General features: G+C 39.2%; 1 protein-coding gene across 1 annotated transcript in view; it reads left to right on the top strand.

Annotated features, from left to right (window-relative positions):
* The first annotated feature begins 3,189 nt into the window (after positions 1 to 3,189).
* egfem1 (EGF-like and EMI domain containing 1) overlaps positions 3,190 to 18,969 on the top strand; it is an 81,099-nt gene continuing 65,319 nt past the window's right edge. Inside the window, exons 1-4 of the mRNA XM_084717350.1 lie at positions 3,190 to 3,421; positions 4,759 to 4,893; positions 5,289 to 5,398; positions 5,526 to 5,630. Coding sequence (XP_084573476.1) covers positions 3,345 to 3,421; positions 4,759 to 4,893; positions 5,289 to 5,398; positions 5,526 to 5,630 — 427 coding nt within the window. The 5' untranslated portion in view covers positions 3,190 to 3,344. The remainder of the gene's footprint in view (positions 3,422 to 4,758; positions 4,894 to 5,288; positions 5,399 to 5,525; positions 5,631 to 18,969) is intronic.

Here is an 18,969-nt window from a genome sequence, read left to right as displayed (position 1 = left end):
TTGTTTTTATGGTGCAGCCAGAGTTCATCTCACAATTTCCTGTGTGAAATTTTAAAAGGTCATTTGCCCACATGGATGCTGGAATACACTCTGTCATAAATCCACTTTTCATAAAAATGAACCACCAGAACAACAACACACAAATAATCAGGGTGACAATGCAGCACAAGTCAGTTCAGTATAAATCAGTGTATTGACGAGACGATGAAAAAACACATTTAACCAGAGACAGAAGAGAAACGAGAGAGAAAGTCATTTTCAATCAAGTCCAAAATAAATATTCCCTGAAACTCTTCAGAGTTCAACATAAAAACACAACTTTTCATTTCTTCAGCAATAAACAACAAAAAGAACTCAGTTTGTTCAGCTCAGGATCTCAAAATTTGGCCCGAGTAAACCCTCTTCACCGAAACAAATCAAATTAGGATCTTTGGGAAAATTTTAGTGGTTCAGTTTAATAAAGAGTAAAAGGAGAAAATCAACTCACCAACAAAGTTCATTAGAGATCTGTGGACAGGTGTCAGCTGTTTGGTCCGTGATCAAACAGAAAACCAAACACCAAAAGTTTGTGAAAGACGAAAATAAAAGGAAAGAAAGGAGAAATGAAGACCTGGCCTTCACCAGCTCACCTGCCGTGAAGAGAGATTAATGATCGGTTGTTTTCGAAAATATTCGGTCTTTTCAGAGACTCACGTGGCGTTTTTCCCACGCCGTCTTTCAGACACCACTTCCCTTTGACCTCCATTATAAAGGAAGAGACGTGGGCCCATAAACACATTTTTCTTTTCCTGCAAAGATATCCAGATAGGAGTAATCTTGAGCAATAAAAAAACTGAATTTATAATTAACAACATCATCATTACCAAATTGTATATACACAAATGTTGTTATGCACCCCCCATGCTTACCACTTCAATTTTCTCATTTGATTTACCTTATATTCTTATCTTTTCTTTTCTCTTCTTTTCTCTTAGCTATCTTTTTCATGTACAGATTTTTATCTCTTCTCATGTCCCTGATTGTTTCTTTCATTTTTCTTTCAACCGTTTAACTTTTGTAACTTTACACCAAATGCACTATTCTGAACTGTGAAGATGGTGTATCTCTTTCAAAAACAAGCTGTTTGATTAAACTGTCATTGCATTGTATATTTGCTGTTGCAAATAAACTTAAAGCTTTAAAAAACAACAACAACAAAAAAAACCCCCATCTCGTTATAAGTTGTACATGCGCAGTTCGATCCTCTCAGTAGAAGAGATAGGAACCTGCACCCTGGTTTACACATCATCAACCTCTGGGTGGCAGCAGAGAGCGACTGGCTCGATCCACATCTGGCAATTAATACAGCAGACTGATGTGTTGATGGTTGGAGTTTAAGCAAATCAGCTGCTGACATAAAATCCGTGAAGTCACTATAAATAATGTGTTTTAAGAGGAGAACATTAGAAGAGAAGCTCAGAGTTAAAGAACCTGATCAGTCTGACATCATAAACCAACAACAATCAGAGGAAGATGATAATGTTTAATTTATTTTTGAATAGTGTGTTCATACTTTCATAATTTTCTTCCGTTGTCTGAAGATTTGTGGTATTAAATTTCATATACTTATTGAGGTACTTTTTGCTTATTTTACTCTTTCAGCATACATTATAAAGTAAAATCTAATTATTTATAAAGGATTTGCACAAATTGAAATACCTTCACTTAGCTTAACTAAGCAAGTTCCATCAGGTAATAAAACATGTTCATTTAGTTCTGCAAGTAAAGGCCCTTTTTGTATATTAAAATGCACTGGTGCGATACCAGAAGATGTTTTCATGATTGCACCAACACACACACATACAGCCAAGCACACACACACACACACACACACACACACACACACACACACACACACACACACACACACACACACACACACACACAGGATTCTGATTTAACTTTTGTCCAGAGCTGGTCCAGACCTCCATGGGGCAATAAGCAAAATTCTGCTAAGGGGCCCTCCTCACTGACCTCACTGACCGGAGAGCCATGTAAACCATTTGCCTCACAGTTACACACAAGTACTTCCGCTACTGTCCTCTCTCCCCACTTTGCTCCATCTGTCGGTCAAAGAATAAGATCTGTGTAGAACACAATGAGGTACAACAGAAACAATTGAACAGAATATTTTGTGAAGAATCTTCAGATGAGAGAATATTCACATTAACATGAAGAAGAAATATTAGAATACAGAAAATAACACTGAGCTTTGGGTCTGATGCCTGGTAATTAGTCTGTAAATTGATTCTAAATTCAGTATTTAATCAGTGAATGTCAGTCCATTAACTTCCACCTTGCATTAGTTCAGAGTTATAATCAGTGGTGGCGTGTTACTAAGTACATTTACATCAAGTACTTAACTTATTTTAAACTTTACTTGAGTTTTTCCAACTTAATGCTTCTACACTACATCCCAGAGGCAAATACTTTACTTTTTAATCCACAAAGGTGAAAAAAGACTGTTTTCTGACATTTGAGAGATACATGGTTCTCACAGGACTTTGAGTCTTATTGACCATGATGCATTGCTGTAGATTAAACTATCCAAAGTCGCTAAAATGAGCTCGAACTTAAACATAGACAGCAGCAAACAGTAACATTGAAGCAATAATATTAATCCAAAACATCAGACATAATAACACTGACAGGGAACATTTTATTGCAACATGAATACTTTTACCTTAATTACATTTCTCTGATAATATTTCCATACTTTAACTTAAGTAAGGTTTTGTGGATGCGGGACTTTTACTTGTAGTGTAAAAGTATTTTACACTGTGATGTATGCATATATAGCCTACATATTTATGCAATAACATATAGTATATGCAAATAAAATTATGTCCTGTCATTTTCATTGACATGGTGGCAGAATTTCTCAAAACAAAATATTTGCTAGAAAAACTTTTATCGACAATTCCTTTAATTCTTTTATTTCTCATTTCGTCCATTTAACCCAGAGGTAATATAAAAGCGTGTCTGAGTGCGTTAATGAATGAATGTTCAGGTCAGTGTCGCGGGGGGTTTGGGGAGGTGGCCCCCTCGGTGGCTGTGGGTGGTGCGTCTTACCAGGAGCCATTCAAAGGCTGCGATTGACATGAGACGAGTCGTCCCTCTGCTTTCCTTACCGGTGAACGGGAAATCACGGGAAATTATCGATGCAAGACAAACGTCAACTTTTGAGTCATGTCTCCTTAAGGCGGACTTCTGTAAATATCAGGATGCTCCTCTTCATTTGATGGACGCAGAGGCTTCATGCGCTGATTCACTGTTTCTCTCCGTGTGTGCAACCGGCTGAAATTATGTTCCCAGATATTTTGTGTGTGATATTATTCGGCACCGCGCACATCGCATCATCTCTGGAGCTGCAACTTGGCATGTAAGTGTCGTTTCCACTGTTTTAAATTTGCACGTTGACTATTAGATTTATTGAATAATCAGGTGAATGAAAGTTTTGTGTTTACGTGCTTTAAAATAAGACAAAAGCAACGTGTCATAGCCTACTGAAAGAAAGAAGAAAGATAAAGTTATTTACATTCGTTAGGATAAGTTTTTACAAATAATTAAACTTTTTCATTTGATAGTTATACTTCACTTTGTCCACTAGGAGTCGCTCTTTCAGGCCCCCTGTGTGTGAGGATGGATGTGTGTTTTATAGCACTGCTGTAACTTGCTTCTGCATAATAGCTTCCAATAGCATGTGATTTTTTTTTTGTATTACTCTACCAGAGGTTTCAGACTTTAAATGTCCTGGGCATGATTGAAGGGACCGTTTTCATTACCGGAGAAGCCGAATACTTCCTCTAATTAACTTCATGCTGCTGTGCATTGAAGCCAGATGTTTTGTGGACTCAGGACACCTCTGGATAGTTACCTGCACTGACAACACACACAGATGCAGCCTACCCATGAGTGCTGTGCAGTACAAACCTCTATGCTGCTGAGTAATGAACGTGTGCACATGAACATGCAAACAACTGGACTGTTTTTTTCTTTTTTTATCTGGACCTTAATCAAGCATATTGCACCAATCAGAAAGCTGTATAATTGTTTAACAATGTGTGCATCAGCTGATGTTCATGCAACTGAACATGTGTAGAACATGTGGACGCTCATGTGTGTTGGAACACAGCAGTGGGCATAGACCACCATGGGAAGCTCTACAGCTTACCCGTCAACTCAGTTAACTACACACATCAGTGAAAGATGAAGCACTCAAAAGCTAACCGTAACAGTATATAATGTCTTTTTAAATTTATGGCAGATTTTCTTTTAAAGGGACAGTTCACCCCAAATTGAAAAATACATACTTTTCCTCAGGCCTGTAGTGCTTTTTATTGATCTAGGTTGTGTTGGTGTGAGCTGCAGAGTTTTAGAGATGCCTGCCTTATCTCCAATGTAATGGGACCAAATGGCACTTGGCTTGTAGTACTCAAACGGCAAATAAAATACATTTGAAAAAAAAATCAACATTAATGTCTCTTTCCATAAATCCTGTTGGTGTTGAGTTTTTAAAATGTTTGTATTTTTCATTTCTTTTTTTTTTTGGCGCTTTGAGTACCACAAGCCGATGGGGGCATTGAGAAGAATTGAGAGGGTAGATGATAAATATCGCTGCAGGCCAGAGGGGCAAACTGTAAACTTCATGTGTAAAACAACATTTTTGATTGGGACTGTTCATTTTGTTTGTCATTTTTGTGTTGTTTCCACACACAGGCCAAATGTTTGTGCTGATGAGGAGATGTCCATGTTGGGCGCCCGTCAGCCTTGTGTCCAGGCTTTTACCCGAATGGTGAAGGTGTGGAAACAGGGCTGCACCAGCCATAGCTGGTGTATGGGCTATGAAAGAAGGTAAGAGCAACGCACGAACATTTTATTATTGACCATTACTGTTCCATAAAGACAGTTAGTTAGAGCAGTTAATACACAGGCAAGTTAGTTTTATTCACAGGCAATAATGACTACTATGAGCTTAATGTTCAGATCATTTACTTGAACAAATTGCAGGTAAGTTCTAGTCAGGTGCCATTGCTGTATCTTTGCCATTTACAGTATAAGCTCCACTGGAGTGAGATTGGAGATTATAACCATAAACTGCATTTTTACCAAAAGTGCCTAGAACTTTTGGCCCTAGGAGCTACGTTTCCAGAAACTACAAGGTTCCTTCAGCCTGTTGTTGTTTGTGTTTCCAGTATGAACTCTTAAAAGTCCTGTTATGTGACTATAACAGAATTTTTCCTCCTCAGGACGGCATACTACACCGTGTACAGGCAGGTGTACAGCATGGATTTGAACACAGTGTATAAGTGCTGCCCTGGCTGGACTCAGAGGGGTGAAGAGATGGGATGTCTGCATAGTAAGTAATAACATTTTACACACATATGTGTAATGTAGGACTGGTTTTAATATTGCCGCAATGCTGTTGTATATACCAACTTAATATTTAGTACAGCCTAATGGTATCTGATATGTGGTATCTGCAGGGGTGTGTGGCGCCAATACATGTTTCAATGGAGGCCATTGTGCAGAGACTGGAGACAAGATATGTCAGTGTCCACTTGGCTTCAAAGGGACCCGATGTCAGTATGGTGAGTTTTCCTGCCCATCTGATAAAGATGTTGGTCATGTTTGTGTACAGCAAAATGCTGAGTGCAGATTCGTGAGCCAGAGAACTGACTTGCATCTTCAGAGGACAACATGTTGTTAAAGCTTTAATAGGCCCAGTCCAGACCTTATGCTTTCACTTTGCACAGGCAGAATGAGCGCATAGTGTGGCTGTGATTGGATGAGGCTGCTCTGTGGGGGTCTGTGGGTAGTTAAAGGTAGGAGAAGTGCTCTCTGGGAGCAATGGTTCCCTTTGAAGGCTAGAGCCTGGAGTGCTGTGGCTAACCCAGCTGAGCCTTCACTCTATAAAAAACTGTATGTTAATGAGGGTACCTATATGCAGTTCTGCTTTCATATGGTTAAGAAAAAAGAGCCCAAAACAAATGTTGTCACATATGACAATTACTTAATTTCTGAGATAGTATGTCAACATTTCTTTGATACATTAAATTGCTCAAATTATTTTTGTCGCAACAAACAACTTACAAGAATAATTCAACATTTTGAGAAAAGGGAAATAAGATTGATACCACTCTCATATGTGTGGGGTACATTTGAAGCTACAGCTGGCAACTGGTTAGCTTAGCTTAGCATGAAAACTGAAAACAGTGGGAAACAGTCAGCCTGGGTCCGTCGAGCGGGAACAAAGTCCACCTCCCAGGATTTCTAAAGTATATGTTGTTTGTTTAATCTATACAAAGGCTGGGGTGTAAAAATGTCAGTTTGTTGTTTTATGAGGGGTTATGTCCCGGGCTGTTTTTTGGCTGGGGGCAGGAACTTCTTGGAGTCTCTGGCTAGTTGCCTGGCAACAGCTCGGAGGTTTAAACGAAGGAGATATAACAAGTTAATTAGTGAGCTTTAGAGGTGCTGGTAGATGGATTTTGTCACAACTTTGTAAAAAAACAGGATAACTATCTGCCCCTATTTCCAGTCTTTGGGCTAAGCTAAGCTAACTGGCATAATTACAGTACTGCAAAGATATCAAAATGCTATCAATGATCTTAACGCTGCATTAAGTTGAATAAGCATATTATTATTTTACTTACTAAATAATATTTTACCTTTATCTTCCAAAACATAGCTTCACTTTACTTCAATGTGTTCATGAGCTTTTAAGCTGTAATGTGAAAACAACAAATTCAACCAAGAAAACTAAAAGCTATAGTCATTCTTTCTCCAGTTGAAACAGAATTAAATTAAGAAAAAGAAGTTATGCTGCTGTCTCGTCATCCGTAAAGGCGCGAACACAGCCTCTCTCTCTCTCTCTCTCTCTTTGGGGAGAGCACCCTCTTTCCCACCCGGGACCCCAGTTTTTATGACCTGGCTTGACCGCCCCGCGGATTAGCTGCTGTGTTCATGGTTTTAACTGCAGTCGCTGCCGACATCTGGGCAGCAAACAAGCAAAGCTTCCTGGGTGTAAGAGTTCACTGGCTCAGCATGTCAACTTTGTAGCCCAAAAAGGCCGCCAGCAAGCTACAAAAGTAATATAGTAACATATTGAACAGCAAAACTAATTAATTTTGACACCAAGTAATAAGTAAAGAAAGATTATATCTTCAGAAAGAAACAGGACATAATGCCCCAGTAACCTCAGGCTCAGATTTAGAAATAAGATCATTCCACTTACAGTGCAACTGAACAGTGATCCTTGGAGTGGGAACCTGGGATCTGTCATCACTAAATGGTAAACACTTAACAGTAAGCAGTAAACAAAACCTGATTGTCCCCCGTGTCTCTGAGTATTGTCTCGTTACTGTCAGCGTCTGTTCTCTCTGCTATCCAAACCCCTCTGGTTTACGTCAACATGCAAACAGGAGGATGGTTGTTAGTGGTTTGGAGTGGAGTCCCGCTGAGACAGGGACGGTGAACAGAGGGTATTTGGTTCCTACCCCCCCACATGCTTGCAAACACGAAAAAACACGCACATACGCAGTGCCGAGGCTTTCCCGTTTAATTCCCTTGACTTTCCCAGGAGGAAGGCTCTGCCTGACGAGTTTTTTTAAACAACTCTTCCTCTTGCTTAGACATTTCACAGGAACGTGTCGTTGTTTGTCAGAGGTAGTTCTCCGGTGCGTTTGTTTTGACACGGGCTCTTTGGTTTTCACACGTTGCAGCGACAGATTGAGAGCAGAGAAGGACAGATAATAGATCTAATCAGAAGTCCTCTTCGTTTCACTTTCTCCCTTACTCATCCTGTGCTTCAGACTCATCTTGCTCTTCTCCTTCTGTAAAGTGTTTTTCCTTCTCTCGTCTCTCGAGACAGATTTATCCTCACTCCTCTGCCAGAATCATTATACAAGGAGGGAGTCAGCCAAGCTCCTGTGTTCAGCCAGGCTTCTTCACTGAGCCTCTGCTCGCTGCAGAGACGTATACACCAATAATCCTCTGCTGTAAAGGTTTCAGCCCAGGTGTTAAGTTATTTTAGAGCATTTCAGCGGTATTCTCTCACCAAAAAATACAGTTTCAGAATCCTTTTGGAAAATCTCATAAGGTCCCTGCTACTTCTAAGACTTCTGTAAAAGTTTCATTGTTATGTTATGGAAGACTTTCACACATACAATATATAAGCTTGTTTTTACAAAGTTTGCTCCTCAAACATACAACAAGGAGAATTTAACTTATGAAACTTAAAGAAAGTAAAAAGAAGCAGGAGGAGATTGTTCTTTAGATCTTGTTAGTTTTGATGATATGTTTTGTGGTTACAGTGGAGGAAGAAATTGAAAAAAGAAGGAAGCACTACCACTTTTGTCTACAGGGGTCTCCAAAATCAACACAATAGCTTTAAGTATCTAGTTATCAACTTGTCATTTTCTGATATAGGCAAATAAAAATAACAATTTTGTAAGAAAATGAAAATTTTAAACAAAAAATTGGCTCATTAGACAAATTCAAATGGGCTAAACAAAACAATCAATGAACTACAAACCATGAAGGAAGGCACTCACATGTGACTTGTTTCCATGAGGGAGGAGAAATGTTTACAGCCAAAACTGACCAGAAACCAGAACAATGTGTGTTAAAACAGGATTTCAAAATAAACCTGGCTATATAACCAGTTACAATATCTAGAGCTGCAGTGATTGATTTATTAATCGATTATTAATGAATCATTAACTTTATCACTAATAGATTAATTGCTTTGAGTCATTTTGTTAAAGAAATAAAGTCAAATTTCTTGATTTCAGCTTCATAACTGCATATTTTCTGGTTTTATGACAGTAAACTGAATATCTTTGGGATGTGAGTAAAACAAGCCAATAGAGGATGTCTTCTTTGGCTTTGGGAAAAACCGACAAACCGAAAAAAAACCCCCCGAAAAACCGAAAAACCATTTTTTCTGACATTTTAAAACAAACAGCTATAAATAGGACTGAAATTTTATTATCAAATGTTATGGCAGTAAATTGAATAATGGGTCATTCCCAAAAAACTTAATGTATTACTTGATGGATGAAATTAATAGCAGGTTCAGCTTGTGTGTGTGTGTGTGTGTGTACAGTAAATATTATGTATTTATTGTACATTCCAGCATATTACCAAGAGAGACGACAGCTATGGCTCAACCCGGGAACCTGGATATTTGTGTGTGCACGCTAATCCGGCGGGGTTTCACCAGGGAATCCTCTTCATTATTAGATTTGTGTTGTGAGCTTTAGCATTCCACACTGACAGACTTATTACTGTCCTGTATGTGATTCACGAATGACAGAGAAAAAGCAGATATGGCAAAGAGAGGCGGGAATGCTGACCTCTGCAGATTTATCGTTGAGTAATAAATTGAAGACAACTGGACTCAATGTTTGCTCATGAAGACGTTTCACAAGGGTTCATCAGATTTATTATATGCTGTTTCCTGTATGCTCTCATCCTTTCCCATGTGCTCTTAATCCTACTGCATGTAATGTCTGTAGTACACTGGCAAGTCTTTGGCATCTCTGTCCGTCTTTCTGGCTGTTTTCTGCCTTCCCTGATAAATTATGTGTGTGTTTTGATATTTTCATTTTAAAGATAGATCACATGACTACTTGTATGTGAAGAAGGTTGCTCATAGTGATGAAGTTTTAGAGAATTTTCCCTTGTGCCTGCAGTTTCCTTAAGTTCAACCATAGTCCATATAGTAAATGGTGGCCAGAGCCTGCAGGTCTGAGAAGAGAAGTCAATACAGAAGTGCCATAAACCTGCATTTTTTCTCATGACCAGCAGGGGGCGACTCCACAGGCTTCAAAAAGAAGTCTGATTATACTCTTACAGCAAAATGACCCTACTTCTGAATTGATTTATGACCTCAGTAAACAGTTTTCTATGTGAGGCAGTTTTTGGTCTCAAGTTGCAGCATGATGCTCACATAAGTTAGATCAAACAGTCAGTCTAGGCGGTGCTGATCAAATATAGATCAAGCTTCTGTTGCCGTATTGTCTATTTCTCGTCCTCTGTGGATGAGACAAAATCAGGCTCTGCCCAACTCACAGCAACTCCGCACTCTTTCAGCTTTTCACCGTCTATCAATGTGCGCTGATAACATCTCCTCAGAACTGTCTGATGCAAACACAAAAAAGTTATAAAGTGGTTTGTGAATGTGGTGGGGCACTTAGCAGCTAAAGAGTCAGACATTTCCCTCAGGACTTGGTGGGGACCAAAAACAGAGCTAAAAGGAGACGGTGAAAGTTGGACACCTAATCTGAGCCCAGGTGAACAGAAATATGACTCCAAATGACTGATAATGTTGCTCCATAACTGCTTGACGTGTAAAAAGGCAAGTGTTTGCTACCAAGTTTGTCATATCAACTTATAAGGTGATAATATTCCAGTGTTTTGTTTACAGTTTGTTTCTGTTGCCCTCAAGTGGCCAAAAATCTGTTATTGCGGATTTAAGGAGTGTTTTTCTTTTTTCGTTGTAAATGACACATGACGCTTGGCTCATGAAAGATGAGAGGAATTGCTGCAGAGACAAACATATCAGCCTCGCTATTTCAGCACAACATATACTTCAGTAGAGGGAGGATGTGCACTGAGAGCAGAGTTATAGAACAGTCTGGCTTTGGTAATAGTTCAAGCGAGGATCTATGCTCTGCTCCGTCTCCCCTCTTTTCAGCACTCACCATGGATTGGCCTCTTGAACGTTGTTGCTCGCTTTGGTATTCCTGCCAAGTTGCGGTGGTATAAAGCCCACTGCGTGTTGTGGGGGCAGATCGGCCACCTGCTTCCAATCTCTGATATGAGACAGAAGGCACCGGCTATGGAAATGTATGTCAGCCACTGACACCAAGGCCATGGTGTTGACAGTGTGAGGTAATAAACAGCCTGGACACGGCCCAAGCATGTGCTGAGACACTGGAGTCTGCTCTGTAATAGTTGTATTTACCCCTGCTCGTGAATGCCACTCTGTCTCACTCCATTAAACCTTGGATTAGGCATTGCTTTGGTTAAATTGGTGCGTGGGTCTGCATGAAATTACAAGAGCACAAAACAGTGTGAGGACAGAACCCATCTGGTCCTCGCTAAAGGAGTCTGGCTGTTTTCAGAGCACTTTATGGAAGAGTGATTATGGACAGTGCAGAAGACTGGATCCTGTTTAACTGGAGGTTTTAGCTATGTGATGAGACAGCAATTTACATCAAATAGATACTGGGAATTTCTTGCATAGAAATTAAGCAGTGATTCAGGATGTGATGACACAGATACTAGGAAAATGGTTGGAAAAACAAGATTTCCCTCTTTTGAACGCCAAAGTCAAAACAGAATTTTTCTGTACCAATAAAAGTGCTGTGGACAGTGTTATCACCAAGCGTTTGCTCCAGAGAAAGCTTTACATTTGTTGCAGTTGCAGTGTAAATCACTATTTCACAGATGGGAATCATCTTTCTTCATATAAACCCGAGTGTTTAATCCCCAGGACCTTGGGCTGTCTCCCATAGGACCAGTTCTCACCTCAATCACTGAGCTCATGTCTGGTTCGTTTCCCTACTAAATGAAACACACCTGCTCTGTGTATGTCCATGTATATAAACCTCTGAACATATTCTTGCGTGTGTATTAAGTTGTATTAAGCTGTGCTTATTTCTGTGCTAATGAGATTAGCATTTATCAAGGTATCAAGGTAATTTAGTCATTATACAACGCAGGGTTGCACAGGAAGTGAAGGTTGTAAGCCCTTCACGCTACACATAGAGCATATGTACAGATAATAAACTTCAGAATAGAATAGGATAAAATATATTAAAATAAATCAGTATATACAATTATTTATATACATATATTCATACATATACCACTTCCCCTTGTACTGCTGGAGTCTTGCATCCTGATAACTCCGAACACAGTCTGTCCGTCAAGTGCAAGTTTGATCCAGGATTTTGTGGTAAGAGTGGAACAGGTCACTGTAAAGATGTGGAAGGAATTTAACTGTCCTGACTGGACATTAGCCAGAAGCAGCCTTAAAGCGATAGTTCACCAAAAATGAAATTTCACTCAATATGTACTCATCCAGTACAATTGAACGGTGACCAGTTTTAAATGACTTTTTACACTGTATGGTTCAGATGTCTCAAAGAGATATGTGCAATAGTGTTATTTATCATTCTCCTCCTGGGATGGTCACACAATCCATGGTAGTGCTTGGCTCAGCTGATCAGGCTGGGTGTTCAAAAAATGCCATGTACCTTGTTGATCGTCTCAAGGGCTGCTGTGCTATGATCCAAACCCCATACTTCCTTATTTCTTGATTGTTGTAGGTGTTTCAGCGGTATATAGATGGGTAGAAATGTTTGTATGCTGCCAGTATACCTGACGAAGGTCGTCCAGACCGAAACGTTGTTGGACATTTAATAAATCAACAGAAAGCGAGACAGTGTGTGGGAGTCCTTTCTGATTTTCTTCAAGTGGTATATAGCCAAAATAATGACAAATAAAAACAAAAATGTACGTTTTGAAGCTACCAGCTGCAGCATCTGCATGAAACTGCTATTGACATGATGAACATGGCAATTGATTGCTCCAATCATTTTCAGTAGGGCAGGTCTGGAACACTTGGGTGAAAATGCAATATGTTTATACTTATTTTTTATAACATTTTGAATTTATGTCCTTTTTGAAAATTACCTTCATTAAACTCTAAACATAACATTTTTTATAGGAGGCTGATATCTGGTAAGGACTCACACATGGCTACAGGCTTGTTAGCATGCAGACAGAGGGAGAAGGAGGGGAGTAAAACACTGCTGACTCAGAGCTCTAGATGTGAAATCCTTTGGGTGTTTCTCCTCATGGTCCCTTTATTCCAGTTCCAGTGAAGGATATGCATTAGACCGGTGTTGTTTTTGTCATCTGCATTCATTCTTTCAGACTCTGTTTGTCTGTCACCCCTGCAGGTCTCAGTTGCAAAACCCTTTCTTTTCCATTTTCAGCTCTGTTATTAGACCTCTCCCCTGCTGAAGCTGAGGGTATCCCATATGGAAAAGATATAGATATAATTTTATTAAACTTGTATGTGTAATATGAAACTAATTTAATTTGCAAACTTCTAAGTATTTTAGAAGAATGACATGAAGTTACGAGTAATATCAGTATGATATGAGTTGCCAAACAGTGAAACCGAAATCTTAATCTAGTATTGTATAAAAACCTTAGATGACATGTAGGATGTCACATAAATGAAACATGCAAATAAAAAAAAACACATAATGGTATATGTTTTTAAATAAAAAGCATAAAAAGCATCTTTATAACTGAGATATGTTTTAAAAATCCAAACATCTAGGAAAACATCATTTTTGATACACTTTACTTATAAACAACATAATGTTTACTTGATTCAACTCAATTTTATGTTTAATGAAAAAAATGTGAAACTGGCCACTTTAATGTATAAATCATGAGACGTGTATAAGGCAATAGGAATTTTTTATAATTGAAAAAATATATATTTTCCATATGGGTATAATACTTGATGAATGGCATTGGAAATAACATTATTTGTACACTATTTTATCCAGTTTAAAACTAAGCAAATTTGAGATAACATTTGTTCCATTCTCTGAACAATTTAAGACAGGTTCTTTTGAACTGCTTTTGAACAAGGCTCAAAAATATTTGCATCTAGGGAAAACTCAGGAAAAACGATCTGGAAATGTCCTCAGTTGTATATTAAAGATATCCTTTATAAATCCTCAGTCCGTGTTTGATCTCTTGTCTTCTGCTGCTGTCACGTATCTTGGGCAGTAATATCATACGTGCATGTGACTCTATTGGACAGAGGCAAAAAATCTCCCCTGTATTAATTTTACTGCCATGGCTGCTCCTGCACTGAACCTTACCTAGAGCGCCTGTTAGAGAGTTTGTCTTCCAAAATGGAAAGAAACTATATTTTCTTTCAGATTTCTGGAAGTCATTACACTCAAAGATGCAGTCAAGACAAAATTTCAAGGTGAACCAAAACCTGGCTCAGGAAAAATAAATAAATCTAGAACTGCACCGGTTGATGAAATCTGCGGTGTTAAGCCTGATTAAGTTATGAAAAACAGGGTGTCAAAGATGCTGTCTTTGTAGCTCCTGTGGTTGTTCTCACAGCTTTAGGGAACAGTGATGTCTTTTACAGATCTGGCATGATCCTTCCACCGTAAGTAACTAACATACCATGCGTGGAGCGTATCCTCTCTGACTCTTTCCATGCAGTTAGTTCCTCTGCACAGCTCCAGGTCAATTATAAACATTTAGTTCTGGCTCCTGAGAAACACGAGTCTATTGAACATCTATTCTCCTCAGTATTTCTCTGGCAGTGAGACAAAGGGACACATTTGTAGGACTGTTATAGTTCCAGGCTAAATCACTGTTGAGCAAATGAGGTGAGGACATATATCTTTGCAATAACATTTACGCACCAAACTCTCTTGGTTTTAACACCGTTTAATCCCGGATACTGGACCCTATCAAAAGGCCCAGTTAACAGATTAAAGGGCTTGAATTGTGTCAAAAGTGTGCAGCAGACTGTGTTTTGAATTAAGATATGATGGGAACCATATGGTTGTAATGGCGGCAGGCCTTATTGTTTGTTTTGGTCTCATTTCAAAGATTTCTTTAACCAAAATGTAGTCACTGCAGCCGCTGTGGTGCTGAAGTTTTTGAGGTGTGGATGTCACGATGTTCTTTGTTTTCATAAAGAGCTGCAGCGCAGACCTCATGATTACCTCTGACAGGTTGGTCTTTGCTTTGGCTAGCAGTTCTCTCGTTCTGTTTATTAAAGGTTACTGAAAAGGTTCACTGAAAACTATATTAACAATGTAAGCCTTCAGAGAGGAGCAGATCCCTTTAAAGTTGGCTGGTCTGCTGTATTATGAACTTAATCACTGAGTAATCAGTATGTTTCTCCCTAGACATTTTTTTTGGACACCCAAAACTGCACTTGAGCAAAAACATTCAAAGATATTATTTAAGGCAATTATTTATGGTAATGATCAACTATTGAAAACAGAGTTAAAAACCACTTAAACTTCTGGCTGAATACATCAGTGCTTCCAGTAACTGAGACAAGCTTTACTGAACCACTAGAGCCCTCGTTTGACTGTTAACTTAAGAAATTGGAAAAGAAAAATGGTCACCAGAACAGCAAAAATGCTTTTCAAATGTTCTCTCATTTATGTTAGAATGATTATCTGCCATATTGAAGAGGAAGACAGAGTTTAAAGTACAAATTTTCCTCTGGGACGATTTAAAAGGCCAGGTGGCTTATTGTCTCAACCGAAGCTGCTGTGATAAAAGTACAATAACATATTGTTTTTTTTCCACATGCAGTGTCAGCTGCAGCTGTTCTACTTTTGAGTGTCATTTTTCATTACTGACAGGAAGTCTTGTGACTAATAATGATTGGATGCATGTGAATCCCCCACATGGTTAAGATGAGCAGGTCTGCGATGCGAAAGGAAAGGCTGTATCATCATGAAAACAAAGTAGTTGAAGTCATTTTATACATATTGCTCAGTATCACAAATCTCAAATTTGTCTCGCGGGGGCTAAACAATCTATACAGCATATGACACCCTCTGTCTTTGGAAAAATTACCCAAAACCCTTTAATGTGGGAAAATGGAGGAAACCTCTCTCAGGACGTCAGAGATGCAATTGATGTTAGGTCATTTATGCAAGCAGTTTATTCATCTTTTCTGAAAATATTCCCTTAAAAAAAGGTGCTGTGGATCATGTTTAAAAGGTGCAGCTTCTCAGCCTTGTCAGTTAGTCTGTCCTCATCCCTGTTAACCGCTATGATGGGGGCAAACAGAAACGTCAAAGATGTTGGTGTCACTTCTGCGGTGCAGGTAAAGCAAGTGTGTGAAACAAAAATAGAACCAGGGCGAGCGTTTTATCAAACAAGTGACACGTCGCTCAGCGTGTTAGCTGACATATGGAGCAGGTTAGGACATCCTCAACAGAAAAAAAAAAACTGGGATGGATGTTGTAAGCACACCCACACTTTCACCAAGGAGGCTGCAGTTCATCTCCTCTGAGATACCAAAGTCAACAATGGCTTATTTTAACCTTTGGACGCAAATTAGCATACATTTCACGTCATGTAACCCAAACCATCTTTCCTAAACCTAACTAAGAAGTTTTGGTGCCTACACCTAACCAATCTTTTCACTTTTCACAACTTTAACCATGTGATGACGTAGGACCTATAAGACGAAGGTCTGGTATTCCTGTGTTGATATTCTCCAGCTGTCATTTTTGTCATTTTGGAATCACTGGCGAACAACCATTCTGTCATTTAGGTATGAGGACATGTTGGATGAATTGTAAATATGAAGAATATGGATCGGGGAGAAGGCTGAACAACTTCAGATAGGACCTGAACCACCTGACCTCCTCTTTTTGTCTTCCCAGATCGTGTGCGTTTGATAAACAGAGGTCTGTCGAGAAAAACATTCAGACTAAGATGGCAGTATTCGCTCATCATTTGCTAATATTGCTTTGATTAAGCCCTGTGTCCCTCCCCTTCCTGTTTTCATTATTCAAGTCCTCCATGAACTGTGTGGATGGAGGGATCATATGCCAAGACACAGACTTCAAGGTAGTCGGTCTGACAGCAGGACAGACTGGGCAACACAAGTGCTACATACTTAGCATAGCTATCAGAGGAAGAAGCTCATTAGAGCCCTAATGGCTGCCATATGGCTGGGAAGTTCTTCCACGCTAAACAAGCACACCCTCGTCTCTTCAAATGCATCAAGGCGCCATTGTTTACCAGGTTAATGCTGAGCGGGTTGGAGCTAATGGTCTGTGTGATTGACCATGTGCTCCCAAGGCTCGCTGTGAGATTCCAACAGTAGCGGCGGAGCTCTCAGATTAAAGGAGATCATCCTCCTCGCCTGTGCCCGTGTAGTGTTAGCATTAGGTCTGGGAAAACAAGCCTGTCACAGTGACGGCCATGGTAGGGATCCATTAAGAGGACATTTGGAGATTTGAGCAAGGTAGCTAAAGAAATACAGACTTTGTGGCCTTCATAATACAGAACACTGGATAAATATCTGACTTTTGGACCCATGGTGCAGCTGTTTGGCTACAGAATAAGGGAGTGAAGATGATTGTTTTTCAGTATGAGATTTTTGGAGTAACTATTATCATTTTTTTTCTCTTTTTGAAATATGCTGAGTTTCCCTTTTGTTGTTTTTTGAAGGCTTTCATAGAAATGAGCTAGCTAATCCACTGTCAGTTATGTGCAAACTGTACCATGTTTAAGGTAAACATGAGGCAGATTAATTAAATTTTTATTGTGGGTAAAATATTGCTTTAAGGTTAGTTAGGCTAGTTATCTGAGTTCTGATTTCTCAGCAGAGAAACCTGTTGGCCAAATCAATGAAGCGATATGATGAAATGATAGAAGTATCACACCAGGCCAAAAAGAGGACTCAGATGCTGGACTCAATCACTGGGGTTTTAATGGTAAAACGAGAGCAGGCAAAACAGGAACACAAAAAGCAAGAACAGGTCCAAAGGTAGGATATCTCTAGAAAAACTGTTGAGCTAGAATGCACTCTCAAAGAGACGAACTGACACAGACAAAGCGTGGCACAAGGACTAAATACACAAGGGAGGAGGGGTAATGAGGGACAGGTGAAACCAATCAGGGTGGGGCAGGCAATCACACGGGAGGGAAACACACAGGGGCAGGAAGTGAAGTGCCTGAAACGAGAGACAAGGGTGAGTACCAAAATAAAACAGGAAAAACTGACAAAAACAGAAAACAAGGAAAACATAACCTTCAGGATGTGACAAGAAGATTAAACAACAGACAACAGCACAGCGAGGACAACAAAACTGCCTGGCAGCAACTGGCAGACTGTTATAATGGATCAACTGAAGTGATGAAAAGAAGAGATGATTAATAAAACTCAGTTGGACTGAGTTTGTCCTTTAAGAAACTTGATTATTTTGCTCAATCCATCTTAAAAGGCAACTCTTCATGTGTGAGTTTAAAGTCAATACTGGATCACATTTTAAAGTTCAAACTATCTTTTTGAGTAAAAACTAAACCGAGGTTTACAGAGGCATATAATCTTAATTTAAGCGAGTCTTAGCGTTTGGTGCAACATAATTTAAAATTAAACCATAGTTTAAAAATAAATCGTTGTAATCCAGCCTAAGCGGATGTTTCTCAGAACTGAATTGGATGGATCTTTATGGTTATGGCTTTAGACCATTTTCAATGCTATTTTTTTTTCATCCCCAGCATTAACTATGCTACATCTTTATCTGTGAAATCAACCAAAGGTTTTTGGGTTCTTTGCTGTGAGATGCCAAGTAGTTCCATACCCGCTGAACACGAGGTATATAAATCCACAGCCACATTCCTTCCTTTCTGTAGAAGACATTTTCTATCCTATCTATTGGTGGACCAAGCAGGATGGCTTTTCCAGATGTAGTTGTAGTAGTTGTAGTCTTTCACAGAGATACAGAACAAAAGGTAAACTTAAAGGGCAGCTGTTCAGGTGTCAGTTCGGAAAACATTTGTTCATGTTAAATCTCATAGTATCGAGTCACTTGCAGACTAAAGGGGTTTTTTCAGGATTGTGTGATTAATAGTTGTGCAGACTGATGTGTACACCCCAGTGAATTTATCCTCACACTATGCATGCGTGAGTATACACATTCTTAAACAACTCACCAATGGAAGCTTTTTTTTTATGTGTACGACAATAAAGTTGAAATATCTAGAATAAAATCTGAATGAATTAAGTCAAAATGACAAGAGTAAATCAAAATGTCAAGAACAAGGTTGAAATACCATGATGAGATTTAAGTCTTGATGCCAGGAACCATTTTGACAATCTCCCTC

This window comes from Lutjanus erythropterus, chromosome 4, assembly GCF_056507025.1.
Source record: "Lutjanus erythropterus isolate fLutEry1 chromosome 4, fLutEry1.hap2, whole genome shotgun sequence".
Taxonomy (NCBI): Eukaryota; Metazoa; Chordata; class Actinopteri; order Lutjaniformes; family Lutjanidae; genus Lutjanus; species Lutjanus erythropterus.
The sequence above is the reverse complement of the archived record's forward strand: the minus strand, read 5'-3'. Positions and strand labels throughout refer to the sequence as shown.